This window comes from Pelodiscus sinensis, chromosome 21 (genome assembly GCF_049634645.1).
Source record: "Pelodiscus sinensis isolate JC-2024 chromosome 21, ASM4963464v1, whole genome shotgun sequence".
Classification (NCBI taxonomy): Eukaryota; Metazoa; Chordata; order Testudines; family Trionychidae; genus Pelodiscus; species Pelodiscus sinensis.
The window spans coordinates 10,632,435-10,654,915 of record NC_134731.1 but is presented as its reverse complement, the minus strand read 5'-3'; the positions used below and the strand labels follow the sequence as shown (position 1 = coordinate 10,654,915).

At 43.3% G+C, this 22,481-nt stretch overlaps 1 protein-coding gene across 1 annotated transcript; it reads right to left on the bottom strand.

Moving 5' to 3' along the window:
• Window positions 1-6,054: 6,054 nt before the first annotated feature.
• On the bottom strand, window positions 6,055-20,613 carry WSB1 (WD repeat and SOCS box containing 1). Its single transcript, XM_006138591.4, has 9 exons — window positions 20,455-20,613; window positions 17,400-17,568; window positions 16,102-16,370; window positions 14,996-15,127; window positions 13,464-13,564; window positions 11,092-11,264; window positions 9,175-9,288; window positions 8,018-8,125; window positions 6,055-7,215 (listed from the first exon to the last, which is right to left on the bottom strand). Exons 1-9 carry the CDS (start codon window positions 20,492-20,494, stop codon window positions 7,056-7,058), a joined length of 1,266 nt encoding a protein of 421 aa, XP_006138653.1. The 5' UTR covers window positions 20,495-20,613; the 3' UTR covers window positions 6,055-7,055.
• Window positions 20,614-22,481: the final 1,868 nt, after the last annotated feature.

Here is a 22,481-nt window from a genome sequence, read left to right as displayed (position 1 = left end):
ACTGCTCCTGCCTTTCCCCGGCTGACCGGAACACACTTACTTGGGGGAACATAGGGAGGAGGGGTGCATTTGCAACCTTGCGGTCCAGGTTTACAAAAAAAAAGCACCCCGCCCACAGACATTCCTGTGTAGGGGCCTGCTTAATATACAAATATTTATTGTGTCATATAGCTTGTGCTGGTTCCGCAACATTTATACCAGACTGGGATTTTTATTGAAATAGCTACGTTGTCTGGCGCCAGCACCTCCCACAGCTGTACCACATGTAACTATGCTGGCAGAATCTAGCATAGACTGGCCCTTACGCTGCACCACAGCACACAGATTAAGGGGGGGCTAGCTGGGCAGCTGCCCAAGCCACCAACCTACGGGGGGGGTGCCTTATTGGAAGTTGGAGGGGCGCCGCACGCCTGGGGACGGGGCCACGCATGCACAGCCGCGCCCACTGCCCGGGTGCAAGAATGGCTCGGGCCAGCACTGGCATCTACTCAGCTATCAGAACCTGGCCAGAGACGAGCAACTCAGTTCACACAGACCATAGGAGCAACTCCCGCTGGGAGGTTACGAGAAACCTAAGTCAGATCTGACCTTGAGAAAGGCTCCATACCTTTCAACAACCCGTCATTTAATTTTGGCCCTATGCTATAGGCCCCCTACTTTGCATTGTTTGCTTTAGATTCATTGAAATTGCAGTAAACAAAAATGCAGGTGGAACAGAACAATAGATTGTGTACTGCTGTTAAAATGCTACTGCTATTTCATTAGTGCAGATTTAATCTGTACAATTCAGTCCAGCTGACAGTTATTTTACACTTAACCACCCACACATTTCAACTACATTAAGATTCAATTTGATTCACTTTAATATACAATTGTGGTACATAAAAAATCAGAAACAGACTTTGGAACTCAGAAGAAATAGTGGGATTGGAAGATTATTATGAGTACATTAAAAAAAACTTTATACCTTCTAAGATAAAGCCTAGTTTTCTAGTTGGATTTCTTCAAATCCTGTTATGAGCGACAGGCAAAAACATGGGACTTGAACTAGGCCACAAGATGAACAGTTCATCGGAGTGTGTGACAGCACAAATCTCAATAGCTGGTTGGGTGTGGACAGGTTTGTAGTACAGGCATTTGTTAACAATGAGGAGTCCTGTGGCACCTTAGAGAATAACAAATACATACATAAAAAAACTTCTTCAGATGTGCCCATGAAAGCTCATGATACCATCTACATGTTCTGTTAGTCTTTAAGGGTATGTCTACACTGCATTCCTCTTATAAGGAAATGCAAAGGAACAAAATTGCAAATGAAGCGTGGGGTTTGAATTTCCCATGTTTCATTTGCATAATCGCGTCCGGGCGCTATTTCGAAATACCCTATTTCCAAAAAAGAAACGCTGTCTAGAAAGGGCAATTTCAAAAGTAGGGTTTTCTTTTGAAATAACTGCGTCTACGCATTTCTTTTTTCGAAATCGGGTATTTCGAAATAACGCCCAGACATGATTATGCAAATGAAGCGTGGGAAATTCAAATCCGCACTTCATTTGCAATTTCATTCCTCTGCATTTGCATTCCTCTCTCAAAAGAGGAATGCAGTGTAGACATACTCTAAGGTGCTACTAGACTATTCATTTTTTAAAAAGTTTTTCCTGGTACAGACTAACTCGGCTACCCCTCTGACACTTAAATACATACATATCATGAGATTTCATGGGCAAAACCCACTTCTCCAGATGAACTTGAGTGGAGGAAAAGAGGGGGGACCCTCACAATTTATAACAGAAAAAGGGAGGAAAAAAACCACCCTGTCAATTGTAGTGCCAATGCTAATGAGGCTAGTTGAGTGGGCTGGAAGTGTCCCATACTTGCTTTTGATGTCAGTGGAGGGTTGAATGTAAGGAAAGCTGTTAGTTTGAGGCAGGGCTTCTCAGACTTCTTGCTAGCCTGCAATACTTTCCGAGGTAGGGCCTGTGATCACTCTCCCCTCCCCACATAAGTGATAGCAAATTCCTGTACTTACTCAGAAGAGCATACTTGTGGTACTGCCATCCTTCTGTGCTGCTGCTGGCAACATTCTGCCATCTGAGCTGGACTGCTAGGCTACGTCTACACAGCAGCGTTATTGTGGAATAACTGATGCTATTCCGAAATAACAAAGAGCAAGTCTACCCAGCAAACCTTTATTTCCAAATAATGGCGAGTTGGAGGACTTATTCTGACTCCTTCCACCCTCATTGTACGAGTAAGTGAAGTTGAAGGAAGAGAGTGTTCTTACTTCAACACTCTACTGTGTAGACAGCACCAAAAGGTGAGTTAAGCGGTTTTGACTTCGGCTACTCAATTGATGCAATTGGAAGTTGCACAGGTTAATTTGACTTTTGCCCTGTTGTGTAGACATGCCCCTAGGCTACGTCTACACTGCAGGCTTCTTGTGCAAGAAGCTTTTTGCGGAAGAGATCTTCCGCAAAAACTTCTTGCGCAAGATCGTGTCCACACTGCAAAAGCGCATCGGAAAAGTGATGCGTTTTTGTGCAAGAGAGCTTCCACGCTGCATGGACATTCTCTCGCAAGAAAGCTCTGATTGCCATTAACAGAACGGCCACCAGGGCACCGGTACTTCTTTCGACAGGCTGTTTTTGCACAAAAACCGTTTCCCATCCACACACAGACCTTTTTGCACCAGAGCTCTTGCACAAAAAGGTTTATTCTTCATAGAAAGAGGACTAACCACTGCACAAAATCCCCTCTCCTGATTTACTGTAAACTTACTTGCACAAAAATGTGCTTGCAGTGTGGACGCTCCGCGAGTTTTTGCCCCAAAACAGATGTTTTGTGCAAAACCTCTGCAGTCTAGACATAGACCTAGAGAGCAGCAGCTGCAACTCCCCCCTCACAGGCAATATCTGTTGTAATCTTGCAATCCCCCTGTGACGGGGCGCTCCCGCCCCGCACTCGGGGTGCCCGGGGTGACGGCGGATGGACACGCCGGGGGTGGAGAGCCGGCACGCCTCTGGGGCGGCGGGCCGCGCTGCTGAGGCAGGGCTCAGCGCGGCAAACGATGGGGAGCAAGGAGAGCCTCTGGGCAAGGCCCAAGGAGGAGGGGCTAGAGAGGCGCCGGCGTGTGACGTCACGGGGGAAGGGAAGTTGCTGGGCGGCGTGGAGATGACGTGCGGGGACAGGGCCGGCGGGGGGATTTAAACTCCGGTCTGGCACCGTGGAAAGGGGAGAGAGAAACGGAGAGTCAGGGAGCAAGGAGGAAGGAGAGGTGACGCTGGGATATGCGGTAGGGACCGGCCCTTAGGAAGGGCAGAGTAGGAAGCGGCCCAGGGCAGGGTCGTGGAGCCCGTGAGCGGGTGTGATTTGGGGTACTTCCCCCATCCGCTAGGGAGAGACCGTGAGTCCCTGCCTTCAGGGCCTTGGGCCGGGGTTCGGAGAGGGGATGGGCCTGAACCCTCCTACTCCGTTGGCCAGAGAGGCAGCCTAGAGCGTGCATTGGGAGCCAAAAAAAGGAATGTGAACAGGGCGGGTTTCCGCTGCGGGTTGTGCCTGTGGCTACAGGACTGTCCCGTAGGACCAATAAACACAGGTGACATTAGCCTTGTTGGTGGTGAACTAGTCCAGACTCTCTTACATCCCCTACAATAGCTTTGCAACCACCCACCCTTTTGGGTTGGGACCCCCAGGTTGAGAAATGCTGGATTAAGATGATCAGGCCAAGAGGTTACCTTATTAACCAATTCCCTTGAGGATCCAACAAACTAGTAAAATTTACCTTTTTCCTATACATTTAGACCATTTTGGGATACTCATCCATGTAGCTAGAGATCTTACAGTAGGTTAGTTCCCTACACATTACAGAAAAAAAATATAGACAAAGAATTGTAAATAACCCTTATATTCAGTACAGATGTCCTGTAATCAAACTTGTTCTCTTAAAGTGCTATTATCTAGAAGTTACCTCAGTACAATAATTGTGTTTCTACACTATCCATAAGAAACTTCTATCCTATCATTTACAGCAGGGGTAGGGAACCTTTTTTGGATCAGCAGCCACTGACCCACAGAAAAATCAGTTGGGGGCTGCACACAAGTGAAAAGCAAAAAGAAACCCCAAACCCTCGCTGATGAAGCCTCTGAGGAGAAAGACACTCCCCACATTCCTCTCGCACACCTAGAGACTAGGAGGGCCCAGCCTAGTAGATTCTGTGTTCCAGCCCTCCAGTGGGGCAGCAGCAGAGCTGGAGCACCAGCATGGACTCCCCAATGCTGAGGGGGTGGAGGAGAGAAAGCCTTGAGGGCTGGATCCAGGTAAGCTGGGGGTTGCATCTGGCCCTTAGATTTCCCACCCCTGTGTTAGAGAGTTAGACATGAGTCAGTTTGCAAGTACCTAGGAGAGCTAGGAGTAACAACTTTGGTAGAAGTACTGGTGGTATAGTGGTAAGCATAACTGTCTTCCAAGCAGTTAATCCAGGGTTGTACCTTTTCTTGTTTTTAATTTCACTCAGGCTGAGAATCACATTCCCAATGGAGGGAGGGAATTCATGTCCCAAATCCTTGCAGGTCAGGAAAGACACAGCAAGGGATCTACAGCATGGGACTAAGCCATGTATCATTTTAAGTCAGAAACCAGGCAAACCTGCATCTGTATCTCCTTGTCTGCTTTGTGCCATGCTCAGTCCTGTGGGTGGAGATGCAGGGCTGTGGGCAACTCCCCCCTGCCACAGGCCCTGACTTCCCCATACCCTGCTCCTACCCCATCCCTATGCAACACAGCCCGCGGTTTACGGGGGGGCATAGCAGAGGTAGCAGGGGGTGCCCCCCAGTATTCACTGCAATGGCAGGAGCCGGCTCCACTCTGTCCCATGACTATGCTTTCATTTTACAGCTTTCTACAGCAGTGCCCTTAACCCACACATACTGTCAAGAGGCTCCTACCAGCAGAGATGTGGGCTGGGATTCGTTGGGCAGCCCAGGGCACACGCACTTGCCCACAGAGCAGTGACTGTGCTAGGGAAGCTGGGCTGGGCAAAGAAATGGATATGCTCATTTAGGGGGCGTCTACACAGCACCTTAAGGTTGAAATAAGTTACACAATTTGCATAGTGCAAATTGTGTATCATTTCTTTTTGAAATAGCTTATTTCAAAATTAAATAACGTGCTATTTCAACACATCCCTTAAGTCACGTGGAATGTGAGCACAGAACCTGGTCTGTGCTCCCAGCTGTCAGGCTGCCTCTATCTCTTTGAGCCTCTGCCCATTAGAGTAAGGGTGGGGAGCTTTTTTTGGATCGGAGGCTGCTGACCCATAGAAAAAATCAGTTGGGGGCCACACACACGTGAGAAGCAAGAAAACTCCCCTGACCTTCACTGATGTGGCCTGACTGAGGAGGATAAAGACACTTCCCCCATTCCCTTCACACACCTAGAGCCTAGAAGGGCCCAGCCTAATAGATTCTGTGTGCTCCGGCCCTGCAGTGAGGCCGGAGCACCAGTGTGGGCTCCCCCATACTGAGGAGGGTTCTCCCTCACCGATGCTTGGGGGCTGGATCCAGGCAACCGGGAACTGCATCCAGCCCCTGGGCCTTAGGTTTCCCACCACTGATTTACTGACACGTTTTCATTTCTGCTTGGTTCTTGACTTCCATTGTTTAATTCTGCTCATCCCAATTACCAGAGACTTTTCATTTTGCATTTTTTCACTTTTATTTTCCTGTTTCATTGGGGAGGGGGCTTAAACACCATTTTAACACAAACTATTTTGGCGGTACTCACATATATACATGTAAAACTTTTCTTCTTAAGTACCTAGACAAACAATTTCTCTGTGCCTGTGTAAGGCCATGGCTATATGAGGAGTGCCTTTGAGATTCTTGGTTATACTAGTGTGTGGTTTAACACTACCAACCCTCCCCTTCATTAGATGCACTATACTATGCCCTTCAGGGTTTAGAGTATTATCACGAAATAGTAGATTTTCACTAAAGCTACTTAATTATTTTCTTAACACCTCACTGCACATAAACAGAGACATTGTGGCTTCAGAAAAGTAAAGTTTTTGTATAAGTCTTTAATAAAAAGAACAAAAAATATATATAATTAAGCATTTTATGCAATGCATACATTCTTTGTATCTGCAGGTACAGATAAATAACAGAAGGCAGAAGCAAACATTTTGCTTATCTTTGGCAGTTAACCAGTATCACCCCCTCAAGAGATATTACAGGGTCATAGAACAATCGAAGTCTGTAAACATCATATGTTTCAGATAATACGCCAGGCAACAATACAGTAGTTAGATTTCAAAATTTTAAGGATTTTTTTCTTCACCACCACCTACAATTTAAATCTATCCTTTTTGTTGCTGCAAAAATTAAGGCCTGCTTTAAAAGATAAACATGTTTGCTAACTGAAGTGATGTTCCAGGACTTGCATTCTATCTACTCCATCTTTCAACTCAACCTATTTCCCATAACCACACATCAGCACTAATGAAAACTAAGCGGTACCTCCCAACAAAATTAGCTAACAAAAACTAAGCGGTACCTCCCCACAAAATTAGCTAACAATTTCGCATCTGCGGATCAGTGTCCTGATCCCCAACTAATGTACATACATTTAAAGCAGTTAAGCTTCTTTAAATCAATATTTGTCCAACTCAGTGTCCCAGAATAATAGCTATCCTTCTGCTTTACAGCACTGGTACATCTGATGTCTCTACAGAAGCAATATATACACGATATACACTAGATCAAAAAAAAATATTAAAAGGTCCACTGATAACACAGCTGCTTACATCTACATATGTACATGTTTTCACAGTTAAATTTTAAAAAAATTGTCTTGAGAACTTCAGAAATACTTCTATTGTATTTTTCGATAAATAATATTAAAAACACCAATGTCAATTCAGAACAAATTTTTTAGATGTATCAAATTTAAATAGATCTTGAACATGTGTAGAGTTTGAAGCTCGAAGGCTCGTAAAGCTTGAGGTTTCTTTAAAACTGTACTTTTACCAGTTTGAGCAGACTGGTCACATGCAAGGGATTTAAATCTGGTAGGAAAGAAACTCCACCACTTTGGAAGGGACAGGCAAATTCCTGACTTGGCTAGTAGGCATCACTCTTCTTATAGCCATGCGACACAAGTGTTGAAGACTAGACACATGCTTTGGAGTTGCCCAGAAGTACACGCTTCCATCATGTGTTCTGCACACAAACATATAAAAGTCAATTTATTTCACAGAGCTATCATCAGAATTGCATACCCTTACAATTCAATAGCTAGCGAAAGGCCGGCAAAATCCTCTCTCTAAACTACAAAAGTTACAACCGCATCGACTTATACTTACAACCAACCTCCCATTAAGCACATTACAGCCAGTCCCTGAGCTTCGAATGCACGATCCATGCTTATGAACAGCGCGGTCACATTTAAATGAACCAAGTCTGACTTACGAACAGATTGAGTTACGACCAAGTCGTAAGTTGGGGACTATCTGTACTTGTTCCCTAACTCTAATGGTAAATAGCATAGTTGACATTGCACACTGCTCTCAGGATTTTGGGCTGGGGCTAAAAAAGCACCCAGCAGACCTCACTCAAGCTATGGTGTTGCTCAGGCTATAAATAGCAGTGTACTATCCTAGGGAATTCATGGGGCGTATGCAGGGCTGCCTAAATCATTGGCTCCACAAGGAGAATTCTCCCCAGATGGCTAAAAGGCTTCTACAGCACTCGCACTTATGCTACTGTAATGTGTATGCATCGAGCCCACATTTGTGCCCTGCTTGATCGTTTCTTAAATACTAAAAAGAAATGAAGTGAAACTACACTTGTTAAACTAGAGGCTGCTTGAATAATCATAGATCCCTCCTGCGAACAATCAAAAGTAACAATGCATTTAGAAATGAGGAAGCTAGAACTGTTAGTTAACATCTGCAGGGTACTTTGAGAATGCATAATAATAGCGCGTTAAGTGTTAAGCATTATTTATTAGCTATATACTTGCCCAGCAGCTAGAACACTGCCATCAGTAGAAAAGGCACAGCAAAGCCCATTGCTCAAAGGTGCAACTTGCACAGGATAATCTTCTTCAATACTCCAGAACCTCACCATTCTGGAAGGAAAACATAAGCTGTTAAAAAGTAGAGTACCAAATTCTGAATGCAATTCATAATTTATGAAGTGCTAACCTAACAAATATTTATAATGCACTGTCTTCACCAGCAGTCATGCAGTCCAATGGATTTCAACCTTTCATTTGCAGATCTCTACAAGAGTTATTAAATGAAGGTGTGGACTCCTTTGGAAATCAACAGTCTGCAGACTCACAGGGATCCATGAACTGACAACTGAAAACCGCTGATAGTCAGATGTTTCAGTCCAGTGCATTTGAGAACTAGTATCTTTAGTTATATAGTTCTATTATTTGTGCATCACACAGATACCAATTCTATAGAAATATAATGCAAGTGGCTATGAGTTTCTGCAGCCTAAAAATCTTTTAACTGATGATCTGGAAGCGCAGACTCAGTCTAAAAACTTTAGCAGATGTTATTTCCACCATGAGTTCTCAGTACTCAGTTTAGCAAGCTACTAAAACAAGGTAATAGGATGATTTTCCTATCTTTTTAAAGTAGAAGATTTTAAATTGATAAACTACAAGGAGCCCTGTGGCACTTTAAAGACGAACAGATTTTAGTTGGGCATAAGCTTCCATGGATAAAAACCACTTCATCAGATTCATCTTAACATGCCACAGGATGCCTCTTTTTTTTTCCATTACGAAAATCATATACCAAGCCACAAAAGTAAGACAGGATGATCCAAGTAACCACACTCACTTTTTTCTTGAAAAATACAAATACAGATGCACGCTATTTCAATTGTTTATTGAAATCAAGTTACATAAAGTACCTTTTTTCTCCACTATTTTTCAGCTGTTGTATATTTGCAATGCTATTTAAGTCATCTAACCTGTACTCCATGTCTTGTTTATTTTATATGACTATGGGAGGGAGTTTTATAATATAGACCATCATTCAGAAAGCATGGCATTGCCACAAGCAGTTAGCCAGTTCTCAATTTAAAAAAAGTTGTGTGCATTACAAGGAATTTTTAATTACTGGGAACACCACAAATGACAACTCTTGTTCTCATACTTACTTATCATCAGCAAGGCTTGCAATATGCAGTCCATCATGACTAAAAGAAACAGATCTCACCCATCTGTCATTTGCTCCCCCAGCAAATATTGGAGTAGGAGCGGGAAACAGATGCCTGTAGGCAGAGAGGCTCAGTTAACAGCATAACCAGTGAAAACTAGGTAGAAGTTTGTTAGCCAGTCAATGCTAAACCTCATGAGAATTTCTTCAAAACATTTGTCTCCAAAGTACGAGTTAAGAGATACTGCTGCACGGTTCTAGGCATCACAATGTTAGATATATACTCAAGACCATCACTAGCAGATTTTAAAGCACCAAAGTCCTGCATTACACATTTTCATTTGCAAAGAAAGTGCTTTGACAGAACTGAGGTTTGAGCTAAGTGTTCATCTCAAAACAATCTCCCACATTATAAAGACAGGGGAATTTAATAATATTACTATACCTTTAAAAAAGTTTTTCCTGCACGAGAGTGACATCACCACCTCGCTCTGCATCCCTGAGCCCCTCCCCCTCCTGCTAACTCCATAATGGGGTCGGCAACCTATGACTTGCAAGGCTAGAGATCTAAATATGGCTCTGACTCCTCAACAGCAGCACTCACCTTCCTTGCACCTTGAAGGTAAATTGCTGCTGGGCTTGTGGGGAAAGGATGGGAGAGGGGGAGGACCGCGTGGGCGAACGGCAGTGAGGCCAATGGTGGGAGGGGGGGCGCGGTACACCTCAGTGCCCTGAGCCACCACACAGCAGCTGGCTGAAGCTCCAGAAGCTGCCACATTAAGAGTGGCTGCCATTTTAAAAACAGCTGATCAGGGGATCCACGTGGGGGTGGGGTTCGTGACTGAGGTACACCCCAGACCCCTCAGCTGCTGCACAGCGGCTGGCTGAAGTTCCAGCGGTCACCACGTGGTGGGTGGGGGAGAGAAAGTACCAGGCTGGCAGGGAGGAGATGGGGAAGGGGCCCAGGCTGGCACCACCACAGCCTGGGCCTCCCTGGTGACTGTGGGGGGAGCCGGGGATGCCTACCCCTTGTGACAAGGGAGTTGGTGAGCACAATGAGCAGAAGGTGCAGCCCCACTGTTACAACATAGAGCAGTTTTCTCCCAGGAAATAAAATCTTAGTGCTTGGTCTCAATTTGGTACTTCCCTCTGTCCAAACCTGTTGTTTCCCTACTATTAGTCCTGCCCACCAAGTCAGAATTATCAAACTGTAGGAGAGGAAGGGACGTCAAGACATGATCTAGTTCAGTCCCTTGCATTCTTCTTCTAATTACTGTGCAATTACTAGGTATACCTTAAGATTTTTATAAGCTCTTGAACCATTTTAGCAATTGTTAATAAATATTAACCTGTTATGATTTGTGTATGTTAAAAATCACAATTCTTTGTATACTGAATACTCCCAAGAGTCCGTGATATATTAGCCAAAGTGTGTCTGGACTGCAAAGTCTCAATACTTGTTCTTAAACTGAACTGAGTGTGTAACCAATGCTAAGGAACTTAAGTTTTGGACTCTAATTATTCCCTGTTCCTCTCAGTCCAGTATGAGTCCAGGTGCCCAGGAAGACTCTTCTCAACTCATGAAGGATGTCTATAGAAGTACGTTATAAACAAGACAGAGTAATGGATATGGGGTGCTTGTAATCTAATTATATTCTGTGATTGATAAAGCTATTTATTATTGCAGATGTGATGAATGAAACACCACCACCTTGAAAAATAATTAAACTCTTTAGGAAGTGCTGGTTGCGACAGCTGTAACAACGGGCATGACATTTTTGTCTCATCTGATAAACTTCCCCCAAAAATTTTTCCTTCTAAATGCGAACTGAAACAAGTGGTCACCACTTCTCCAGCAGTATAATGTTACAGATCTTATTGTAAATTCCAAGAGGGGATATTTAAATACTCTGCTTACCCAAATTCCATTAGAATAACTCCAATATGGGGATCCCAGACATAAACTCGAGTATCATAAGATGCAGTAGCCAGTAAAGCTCCATCAGGGGAAAACTCACAAGCTACAACATCGTTGTGATGGCCTTCTAGTTTCCGAATCATGGTGTATTTATCCATATCCCAAAGAAAAACCTGAAATTAGAAAAGCTAATGTTATAGCTTTTGCTCAGATACACAATGCTGCATTTACATTTCTTAATTGTCTGCTAGTTTTACTTAGGAATATATTAAATCAAGCATTATAAATTACAATTAAAAATATGCTCGTGTCATACTCAGATTAAAATCAGTTTTTTAAAAAATTAAAGCAGACATGCAAATTCTAACTTGAGTTTGTTAATGTTATTTACAAAATAAGCCAAAATATAAGAAAGGCAATGCAATTTAATCATGTAGTTTTACTGAAATCCATGTATTATAAAACTATTTTATTAAAATACACAGAAATAAATAGGGTTAAGCACTACATTCCCCACTTTTCAGAAATTACCAAAATTTTAAGAAATATACAGACAGAAAAAGTAAGGTTAACATATTGTTACTCCAGTGGCATCCCCTTTGAGTTTAAGATCACTTGTTTACAATACGCTTGGATCACCAACGTCAGCCTAGGAAGAGAAACAGATACTGCAAGCAAAGAGAATTTTCACAGCCAAAAGAAATGTCTTTGGCAACATAACAAAGAAGTGTAACCATATTATTTTAAAAAATGTATGCATCTTAAGCTTAATTATATCAACAAAACATGAGTATTGTAAAATGTATAAGCAGCTGGAAAATTACTACAGAAATTGGTGAAGTATGAGTATAATACTAACTTGGGAGGATTTTACATGTAGTTTACTATGGAAAACTGCACTGATGACTGTGCAGACTATCTTAATGAAGGATCTATGATGTTTTAATGTAATGTTACAGAAAATAGGCTAACAATTTATGGGTACATAACTATATTAAATCTGTCCCTGTAAGTGCTCTTTAGGTCTTTTCCACCTCCCCAGTACAATTTTACTACAGATTAAATTCTAACAATGTCTAAATGCAAACAAATTTAACCAAAGAAAATGGTATTAGTGCCTCACATAATTACTAAATGAAACCATTTTTCAAGTCAGTTAGTTACAAGTATCGTGCTGACCAGTTTCACTAATAAGACCCCAATATTTCATAAAACTGGAAAATAAAATTTAAGTTTTAGGAGTCAATGGGTTTCACTGCTGTGAAAATTAAAAAAAAAGAAAAGAAAGAAAAAAAGCAGAAAGTGGACATCAACCAGCACCTGCGTACGTACAGTACACCTTGCAGTCGAACGCAAGGTTACTTCGTCCTATGGTAAAGTTCGCCCCCAGCCTGGTAGCCAGAGATGCCACTCTTTCTGCCCAGCTAACACCATTGTGCGCCTTTGTGAGTGGTGCCAGCTTACCCTCAATCACACCAATATTGCTGCCACCACCTGTGACAGGGAAAGCAAGAAGCTTATGGAAAACACACAGCCTAAAAATATCAATGAATACATCCACATCTGTTCTATTTTAAAGAACTAGACTGTTCTCTATCGAATCTGAACTGATAATTTACCAAACTTTTTTAAAAATATAACGCATTCTAACAATTATCCTAGTAATTAGTCTTCAATGTTCATATTAATTATGGTTTTGCTAATCAATTAACTTTAGTATACTAGTCATAGAAACTATACACTAGTCTTTTCTCTTTCCTTTATTTTACACTAATAGGTTTACAGTGCCAAGAAGAGCAGTTTATCATAAAACGTGCTTTACCTGCACTGCTTTCAGTTCTCTAGCAGGACATTAGAATACAGATGGAAACAGAACCAATATGCTGTTCTTCATTCTAGATGTTTTAGATATACGAGTGCTAGTTGTATTTGAGAATATGTGGAAACATTTTTATTCAGCAGAGGAGACCATGACCAGCTCAGACTTTGAAAAGTCCTTTTAATTGAGCGGGAAATAGAAAGGATAAAATCAACAGCAAGACAAATTGATTAAAACAGTAGACTAGATATTCCATTCTTAACACTACATTTTACTTTCTTTATTTTTATTTTATGAACAGATGCAGATGTGCAAGCTACTTCAAAGGATGCTTAAAGTTTCTTCAACTAAAAGCAGTGCAAGTTCTCCGTTCACTAATCAGCGTATGAAGGCATCTTAGGTAGTTTACTTCAATTTATTTCATGCAACTTCTTGCATCATAAAAATTAGAAGTTCATGACACCGAGCACAAGCTTTATTTGTTACTTAGATTTAAAATGATTATACACACAATTCAATAATAAACATATGAACAAGAAACTCTGATACATACTGCTTTACTGGCTCCAACTGAACAAAGAATGGAAGAGTCTGGAGAAAAAGCACAGCCATACACCCAATTCTGGTGCCCTCTTAATACTTTCATCATATTTCCTGCAAATGAAAAAGTGGCATAACTAGGAGAATAGTTCCAGACTAGTAATCCCCATGAACAATCAATTCCAAATCCAATTGTATTTATCCTTTCAATAAGCTGTTTTCTGAAAAATATTGTATTATTGTGCTACACTACTTTGTTTTAAAGAGATGCTGACTGTATAAAAGTCACTTGCCATATTGAAATAGCCTCAGAATTCTATCTTAACCAGCAGGGTCAACACACATATTATGGTAACTGGCTACTGAACCTCACGGACACACCTTACTGAGGAGTAGATACAGTCTACATCAGTGGTCCCCAACGTGGTGCCTGTGGGCGCCATGGCATTTCTGTGCGCCTGCTGACTGATCAGGGCTGGCGCCAGCCCCGGAAGCGTGGTGTATGGGTGTCCCGGCCCCCTGGGCGCGCGGCGCATGGGAGCGGCGCCGGCCCCCTGGGCGCACAGCGCAGGGGCAGCTCCACCTCTGGGCGCGCAGCACAGGAGTGGCGCCAGCACCGGGCATGCAGCATATGGGTGGCCCCGCCCCTGGGTGCCCAGTGAGTGAGTGGCCCCGCCCCCCGGCAGCCCCAAAAGGTGGGGGACCACTGGTCGACATATATGGATAAATATTAAATGGCTATTACCAGCTGGCTGAGATCAATAATAGGGATGCAGGAGAGTAGTCGACAGTCCAAAAAACTTGGACTTATAGTGAAACAACTTAAAGCAGCGAATTTTTTTCCTGCGACTGACTTCCATTTACACAAATTGGGGATTTTTTTCAGTGACTTAAGAGCGGGAAATGGGAGGACTTATAAGTTCCTACAAGCGTCAACTACTTTAGTACAGAACAGATGTATACCAGGACACCCTGTGCTCGATAAGCCTAAGCTTACTGGAGAGTAAAGATGACTACTTCCTCCCCCCTCCGCCCCATTGCTGACTGATACAGGGGCAGCAATGATGGAGGAATAGGAAACAGAGCTTAAAAAGCTGATTCCCCCAGCACTGTCTCTGCGGTGCCACTGTGGCCCAGCTCTTACTACATTTAAAATGAAGAATCACAACAGTCTTGGCTCACACTGGTGCAGGACCTACCCCCATTGCGCCTCTTTAATTTAAATGTTGTAGGAGCCGGGCTGCCTGCATGCCTGTCTCCTTCAACATTTAAACTACAGAACCGCAGCGAGGGTAGCTACTTCTGAGCGCCTTCCTTTATTGACTAATCATGTAGTTGACACAAATTGTATCGACTACATGATTAGTCAATTATCCACCTCAACATCCTTACTTAATAAAGGTTTAATCATTGAACATGTACATGGATATTGCTGCTGACGACTGCAGATTGCTATATGCTCGCCCAACAAGTGAACTTCAAAAACAAACAAACAAACAAAAAAAAACCCCAAAACAAAAAAACCCATATCAAACAGAAGCATACCATCATCTTTCAGGTCCCACACTCTTAGTGTTTTATCTCTTGATGCAGACACTAATATGAGACTGCCATCTGGGGCAAACGTTAAATCTCTGACCACTTCAGTATGATCCATCAGGTTAAGGAGGAGTTTTCCTGTTGCACAAGAATGATTCCGATTAAGAGAAAAAGTGCATTAGCAGTTTTTACTCAAATCAAACACCCAGAAATAAATCAAAAATAAAATTCCTTCCTCTCTGCCTATTTTGGAGACTGGCTAGAACACAGATATATCTAAAATATGCAAAGAAATTTATCTTGTATACATACTTCATAGCGATAAGATGTATTTAATCTTTCAACTTTGGCTAGGTCTTGAAAAACTACACTTCTAAAATCTACATGCACTAACAAGATTAGTTCTCGGATACCTAATCTAAGTGAATTACCTTTTAACTTTAGATTAAAGCACCGTTTTGCCCAATATGATGGTAATTACAAGTTAGACTGGAGGACCTCCTCCTTTTGTAAATTCAAAGGTTACAACTATCAGCCTGTTTTAATCTCATCAATATCACCTATTTTAAGCGGGGGGAGAGGGGACACAATAATTATCTTTAAAAAACCTTCCCCATAAATGAAGTACAAAAGGGAACCCTTTTCCTACCTGGAATGCTTAGTTTTGCATTAAAAAAACCCAAACCCTAAAAATTCAAATTAGTAGTCCCATATCAAGTACCTACTTACACACTTCTATGGACAGAGGCCTAAACCAGTATTTCTTCCCTATATTCCCCAGTTCTCTGCCACACCCAAGTTCTAAGGTGCATTAACAGGCGAGATAAAGCAGTAACAAAACAATGATTTGGTATGCCATCTGCCAGTTTAGCCCAGAGACAATGAAGAAGCACAAATGAAGCATTTTCCCTTTCAACAGCATTTCTTCAGTATAATTGTAGTTGCACAGGTTCCTTCTATTTTTAGACCTAAATTCGTTCATTTTAACTAGCTTTCAAATTGGCATTCATAAACTAATACACAGATAGACTAGCTATTTTAGTAGATGATCTAGCTGCAGTGCGGCACTAATTGACAATGGCAAGACAAACATTTTGAACACACTCCTGTACCTGTGTATGCATCCCATATTTTGATGCGCCCATTGTTTAAGCCAGTTGCAAGCAGAAGCTGATCTTGTCCAAATTTGAATCGATGCCATTCTATATTCACACAGCGACTCTGTTTTTCAGGCACTGAAGACCCAAAAGCAAGACTCCAGACTATATCACCACAGTCAATTATATGCTCACAAGGCTTATTTTTTTGGCCACTGTCACTGTTTTGTCTTGAAAGTCTTGAATTGACTGAATTTGGAACATTCTTTGTGCCATGTAACAAACTGTAAAACAAGTCAGCATTTTAGAAGCAATAAGTTTTACTCTATAAACATCAGGAATAGAGTATTTTATTTCAAAAAATCTATGAACAGCCACAATGCACCTATCTAAAGTATCGTCACTTAGGATTTCAAAATAACAGTCCCTTGTTTCACAGTTGTAAAGAGAGTTTGCCACATCCTAAAACCTTTCCCATTATAGCAATACATTTTAGTTGCTGAATTCTGCCTCTATAAAGAGTAGTTAGCTTTTACATGCTATACTTAAACTGAAAAATTTAGTGAGAATCTGAATTTATATTAGAGTTAAGTATTTTAATTTGTTAAAATAAAGATTGGAATAGAGAGGGATCCTTTCTGTTCTCTTACAACTTACCAATATACCATTCAAAACACCACATTTAATTAGAAACACCCTACAGACATTGATACCTACATAAAAGAATTAATAAAATGAGCACAATACAGAGAAAATATATTTGCTATATTGGGGAATATAGATATCTTTGTCAAAAAGAATGACCTACAAATGAAACAAAACTGTGCCACAGGTTTTATTTTATGTGCTGAAAAAATGGTGAGAATATTCTGCTTGTTTTTTAAGTTTAGCGATGTCAAGAATATATGGTCATGCTCCCTGATTTTGTTGGAGACCCAAAGAACTGAAGAGGGAGCTTCCCCTAGTTCTCAACTGAAGAGGTAGGCTATCTGAATCTCATAAAACAGCTTCCCTCTGTGTTTCAGGAAGTTAAGCAAAAATTTAAGTTCACTTCCTCTCTTAATGCACAAGTCTGTCTTTTACTTGTGTTCTCACTAGTGCCCTGTCTCCTCCTTATATAAAAGGAATACAAACAATTTATAGATTAAAAACCCAAATAATCCAATTTCTCATTTATACATCTTAAAAGAAGCAAAACCAGCACACCAGCCTGTTTTTTTTTTCTTTTGCAGGTCACCTCAGATTCTTTTACAAAAGGAAGAAATAGGAGAGAAACTGAATTTGATAGCAAACAGCACAATGTTTAATCTTACAAGTTATTAAAGCACTGAGTCCAGGGAACAAGCTTTACTATGCGATGTCCTTGTGACCAAGCAAAGTAAGATCCATCAGGTGCAAAAGCAACAGTCCAGTTTTCACGTCCACACTTCTTATCAAAAGGAGATGTTGGGGCTAAGAGTTCTCCTATAGGACGTGATCTTGCTATAAAAAAAAAAGGAAATTCCATTTAAAATGTGAACAAGAAATTCAGCATATTTTAAACTTATAACGAACACTGCTGATATTTCTAAAGCTATTTTTTTTAAGTCAGGCATATTAAAGTATTTTTTCATTATTTTTTGGCTAGAAAAAATGGTTGACACACTATACAGTCATTTCAAGCCTTCCTGAGTAGTGACTGCAAAAATTTCAGGTCATTAAACAGCAGAAAAGTACTTACTTAACCAATAGGAAAACCACACCCTGAAGTAATAAGAACCCATCTGAAATCACATTCATGCTATTATTTAAATTACCTTAGCCTCCAGTCTTACAGATAGCACCAAGATTTGCCACTTTGCAATTCAAGCAAGTACTTCAGTAGAGCTGACCAGAAAAGTGACATGGTGAAATTTTTAATTTAAAATGAAATGTGTGCAAAGTCTTCTACATTAGTAATGTGTGACAAAACACAACGTATTGCCAGGCAAATGGAAAAGTACCACCAAAAATTCCAATTCTAAAGACCATAGCAGAATAGCACCAGGCAATCAAATTAATAAATATTTTTATTCTTATTTACTGGACTCAAACACTGAATATCTTGTCCCTCCAATTTAAACACAGGGGCAGTTTTATTATCCTCATTACAGGAGGCAATAGACGTAAGAGGCCAGAATAATGCTTTTCATCAAGTCCTTTACAAATGCAAATTTGAAAGGGACATGTACAAAAATATCACACATTGCTGGTATGAAATTATAAAAATGTTTAATGAACATGCAAATTTTATTGCGGGTTTATACTGAAATAGGAGCATTGTAAACTGCCTTCTAGCTTCTGCCTCCCTAATATGAATGGAAGGAATTGTGCAGCAGCCCTGCCCTTCATGATGAATACCAGCCCCAGGCAGGTTGCACGTGCTGTCTGTATTCATCTAATGGAGGGAGGTGGCTCTGTGAGTACACAAAAAGCCCAACATATGCAATGGCAGCTATTAACCATTCCCAAAAAAGGATGGAACAGTGAAAAATACGTATTCATACAATGTTTTGTGGCTTTAAAAGAGACTCTTAAAAACACCAGTACAAAGTAAATAGCTAAAGCAAAGATTATATATATTATTATTTTTTTCTCATTAGAAATGCTTTGCTATGCCTTCATTGTCAGGATTTTTTTGTATTACCAAAATTAAAATACAAATTCCCCCCCAAAAAAAACTTCACATAAAATGTACACTATCATATACATTCAGCTATTTTTAAACCAAGTGACTGAAACACAATCGCTTTAACAAAAAGAACAATTGTCAGACAATCCATTTTTTATTTAAGCTGTATTTCTATTTCAAATCAGCAGTCATCTCTTATTTCAAAACTGAAAAGGCAAGAACAAAATTCTGCCAATCTAGATTGTTGCATCAAGTTAAATGGAGGCGTTGACATTCATGGTCTGAAAAAACTGCTCTGCAGCTACGTGCAGCTCCCCCCATCTTCCTTCCCTTCCATGGAAGCCAACAAGGTCTCCCTCCCCCCTCAGGCATCTCTAGATGCTTCTTAATGTGGCCAAAACCTATGACCAACTTGGCACTAGCTGGATCATCCCCAAAACGACCACAATGCAGATTCTAACAAAGCTTATAGCTTTAATTTTTTGCAGCCACATAGCTGGAAGCTTTTAGTACCTTTATACTATATCAATAGCCACCACTGCCTGGGTTCCTTCTTGGTACCCCACATCTCAATCTCTCCATCCACTCTCAGACTCCCAGAAGCCCCCTCTCACCACCCAACATTTCCTCCAACTAGTATACAGGGAGAGCCCAACCCCACACTCCCCAACCCTGCACTGCACTGCCCACACCTCGCCAGAGATTTTTCTCCACTTCCAGTGAGAGTACTAGCTCCCCATGCCCCCCAACCCCAGAACCCCCCTACCCCCACGCCCCCCACCAAAGCCCCCATACCCCCACTCCCAGCCCCCACCAGAACCCCCCATACTCCCACTCTCCCAACCTCAGAACCCCTATTCCCCCACCCCCACCAGAACCCCCCCATGCTCACAGTCCCCCCGCCCCCACCAGAACCCCCCCATGCTCACACTCCCCCCCGCCCCCGCCAGAACCCCCCCATGCTCACACTCCCCCCCGCCCCCGCCAGAACCCCCCATGCTCACACTCCCCCCCCGCCCCCGCCAGAACCCCCCCATGCTCACACTCCCCCCCGCCCCCGCCAGAACCCCCCCATGCTCACACTCCCCCCCACCCCCACCAGAGCCCCCCCATGCTCACATCCCCCCACCCCCACCAGAGCCCCCCCATGCTCACATCCCCCCACCCCCACCAGAGCCCCCCCATGCTCACACTCCCCCCACCCCCACCAGAGCCCCCCCATGCTCACATCCCCCCACCCCCACCAGAGCCCCCCCATGCTCACACTCCCCCCACCCCCACCAGAGCCCCCCCCATGCTCACACTCCCCCCACCCCCACCAGAGCCCCCCCATGCTCACACTCCCCCCACCCCCACCAGAGCCCCCCCCATGCTCACACTCCCCCCACCCCCACCAGAGCCCCCCCCATGCTCACACTCCCCCCACCCCCACCAGAGCCCCCCCCATGCTCACACTCCCCCCACCCCCACCAGAGCCCCCCCCATGCTCACATCCCCCCACCCCCACCAGAGCCCCCCCCATGCTCACATCCCCCCACCCCCACCAGAGCCCCCCCCATGCTCACATCCCCCCACCCCCACCAGAGCCCCCCCATGCTCACATCCCCCCACCCCCACCAGAGCCCCCATGCCCACCTCCTCCCCCTCCCCGCCAGGGCCCCCAACACGCTGCACCCCCCTCGTGGCCACACTGTGATCCATTCCAAGCCCCCCCTCACCGATGAGCTTCTCGTTGACACTCGGGGGAAAGCTGGCCATCTACGGAGCCGCCCTTCGGACCGGCTCTGACACGGGTCGGGGCGCTGAGGGACTGAGCGAGGGGAACCACAACCACCGCTGCGCTGGGCAGGAGCGACACTGAGACAAAATGGCCGCCGGGGCTAGGGATGTCGTGGAGGGGCGGGGCCGGGTGCTGAAGGCCACGCCTCTTCAGGGGCGGGGCTGCGAGCGAGCGCGCGCTCTCCGCCTCGCGCCTCTGAGGTAGCTCCACTGCGCGGAGTAGCCCAGCCCTGGGAGAAACCATTCCGCGGGGGAGGGGAGGCGCGCACAGGTGTGGGCGGGGCTTTGGCTGAAGCAGGAGCAAGGTGCGTGGCAGGGCCAGGTACAGAACTAAGCACAGCACCAAAGCCTGGACATGCAAGAGAATAAGCCCTGACTGGGGCAGGAACCCCGCTTAGACTGTAAACCCTCCAAAACAGAGAGTAGGTTTTCATAGAGTTATGTACAGCACCTAGCACAATGGGGCCCCATCCTTCCTGGGGCGCAGGGTGCTTGCAATGTATAAAATAACCATTAATGACTGGTGTTAGGACCATTGGACCAGCCCTCGCCAAACGAGGTACCATACGCCCCATCTATTAGAATTAAGGGAGAGGCACTGGAGAATGTCAATCATTTTCTCTACTTTGGAAGTTATCTTTCATCCAAGGCAGATATTGATGTAGAAGTCCAACATCATCTGAGCTGTCCCAGTGCAGCCTTTGCTTGTTTCCAGCACAGGGTTTTTGAAGATCACACCATTTGAACGGGCACCGAACCGTCATTCTACCAACACTATTGTATGAGTCTGAAACCTGGACAACCTACAGACATCACTTAAAAATCCTTGAGAGGTACTAGCAACACTGGCTCCACAAGATCTTGAAGATCAAGTGGGAAGATAGATGCACTAACATCTGTGTTCTGGAAGAGGCAAAGACCATCAGTATTGAGGCAATGATCATCCATCAGCAATTTCACTGGACTGGTCACGTTCGGATGCCAGGCCCTATTGTCTCAGCGGAAAGAAGGATACTGTAATATGGGAGAACTACAGAAGCATTATAAGAACTTGCTAAAGGATAACTTAAAAGAAGTGCAACATTGACATTGCACTTGGGAGACACTCGCTCAGGATTTCTCAAAATGGAGAAAACTCGTACGCAATGGCCTCCTGCATTTTGAATTTGCCTGCCAATAGGATGAAGAAGAGAATAGGCACAGGAGGAAGGAGAGACTGGCTTCTAGTCATGGTCAGCAGCCTCCTGCTGTACCTAGAAACATCTCTCCTTGCTGTAGTAGAACTTGTGGTTGAAGGATCAGCCTTAGCAGCCACCTAGGGGTCTACTCGTACTTGGTAACAGTGATAGTCCCATCACATCAGGAGGACATTAAGAGAAAACCTGAGAAATGCAAAATCTTGCTAGCCATCGTGTCTAGATGGTCTCAAACTATTCTGTGAGGTCGGGTTTGTGTTTTGCACCTGTAAAAATGCTTCCATGCAAGCAGGCTTCCTTGCTTCCAAGACGGGAAGTTAGACAAGGAGTGTCTGGAGGAATAGAGCTAAATTTTCACAACAGCTTCTGAAAATGGGCATGGTTTATTGGAAAGAGATGCCATCTAGAGATAAAACCCAAGGTAGGCTAAACAGACAGAAGCCCACTCTCAAGGTGGTTTCTGCCAATGAGCTCTTTTTTCTTCCCGATGATTAAATATTTTGTTTCATTAATTGAGTGAGATGGGCTTTTACTCATACTGGAGAATCAAAGGGGGTAAAGATTTTATGGAACCAGAAAAAACTAGAATCATTTCTTGCTTTTGAATTAAACTCAGCTGAATTAGTCTTTAATTTATAAATTCAGTTGTTTCTTCATTGTCTCTTCTTCCTCGCTGTCCTTTTTTATACATTCCCTTTCTCTCTCTCTTTTTGTCTGGCTAACTTTGTCCTCCTTTCTCTGATTTGCTTGAGGGAGCTGTCAGCAATAGC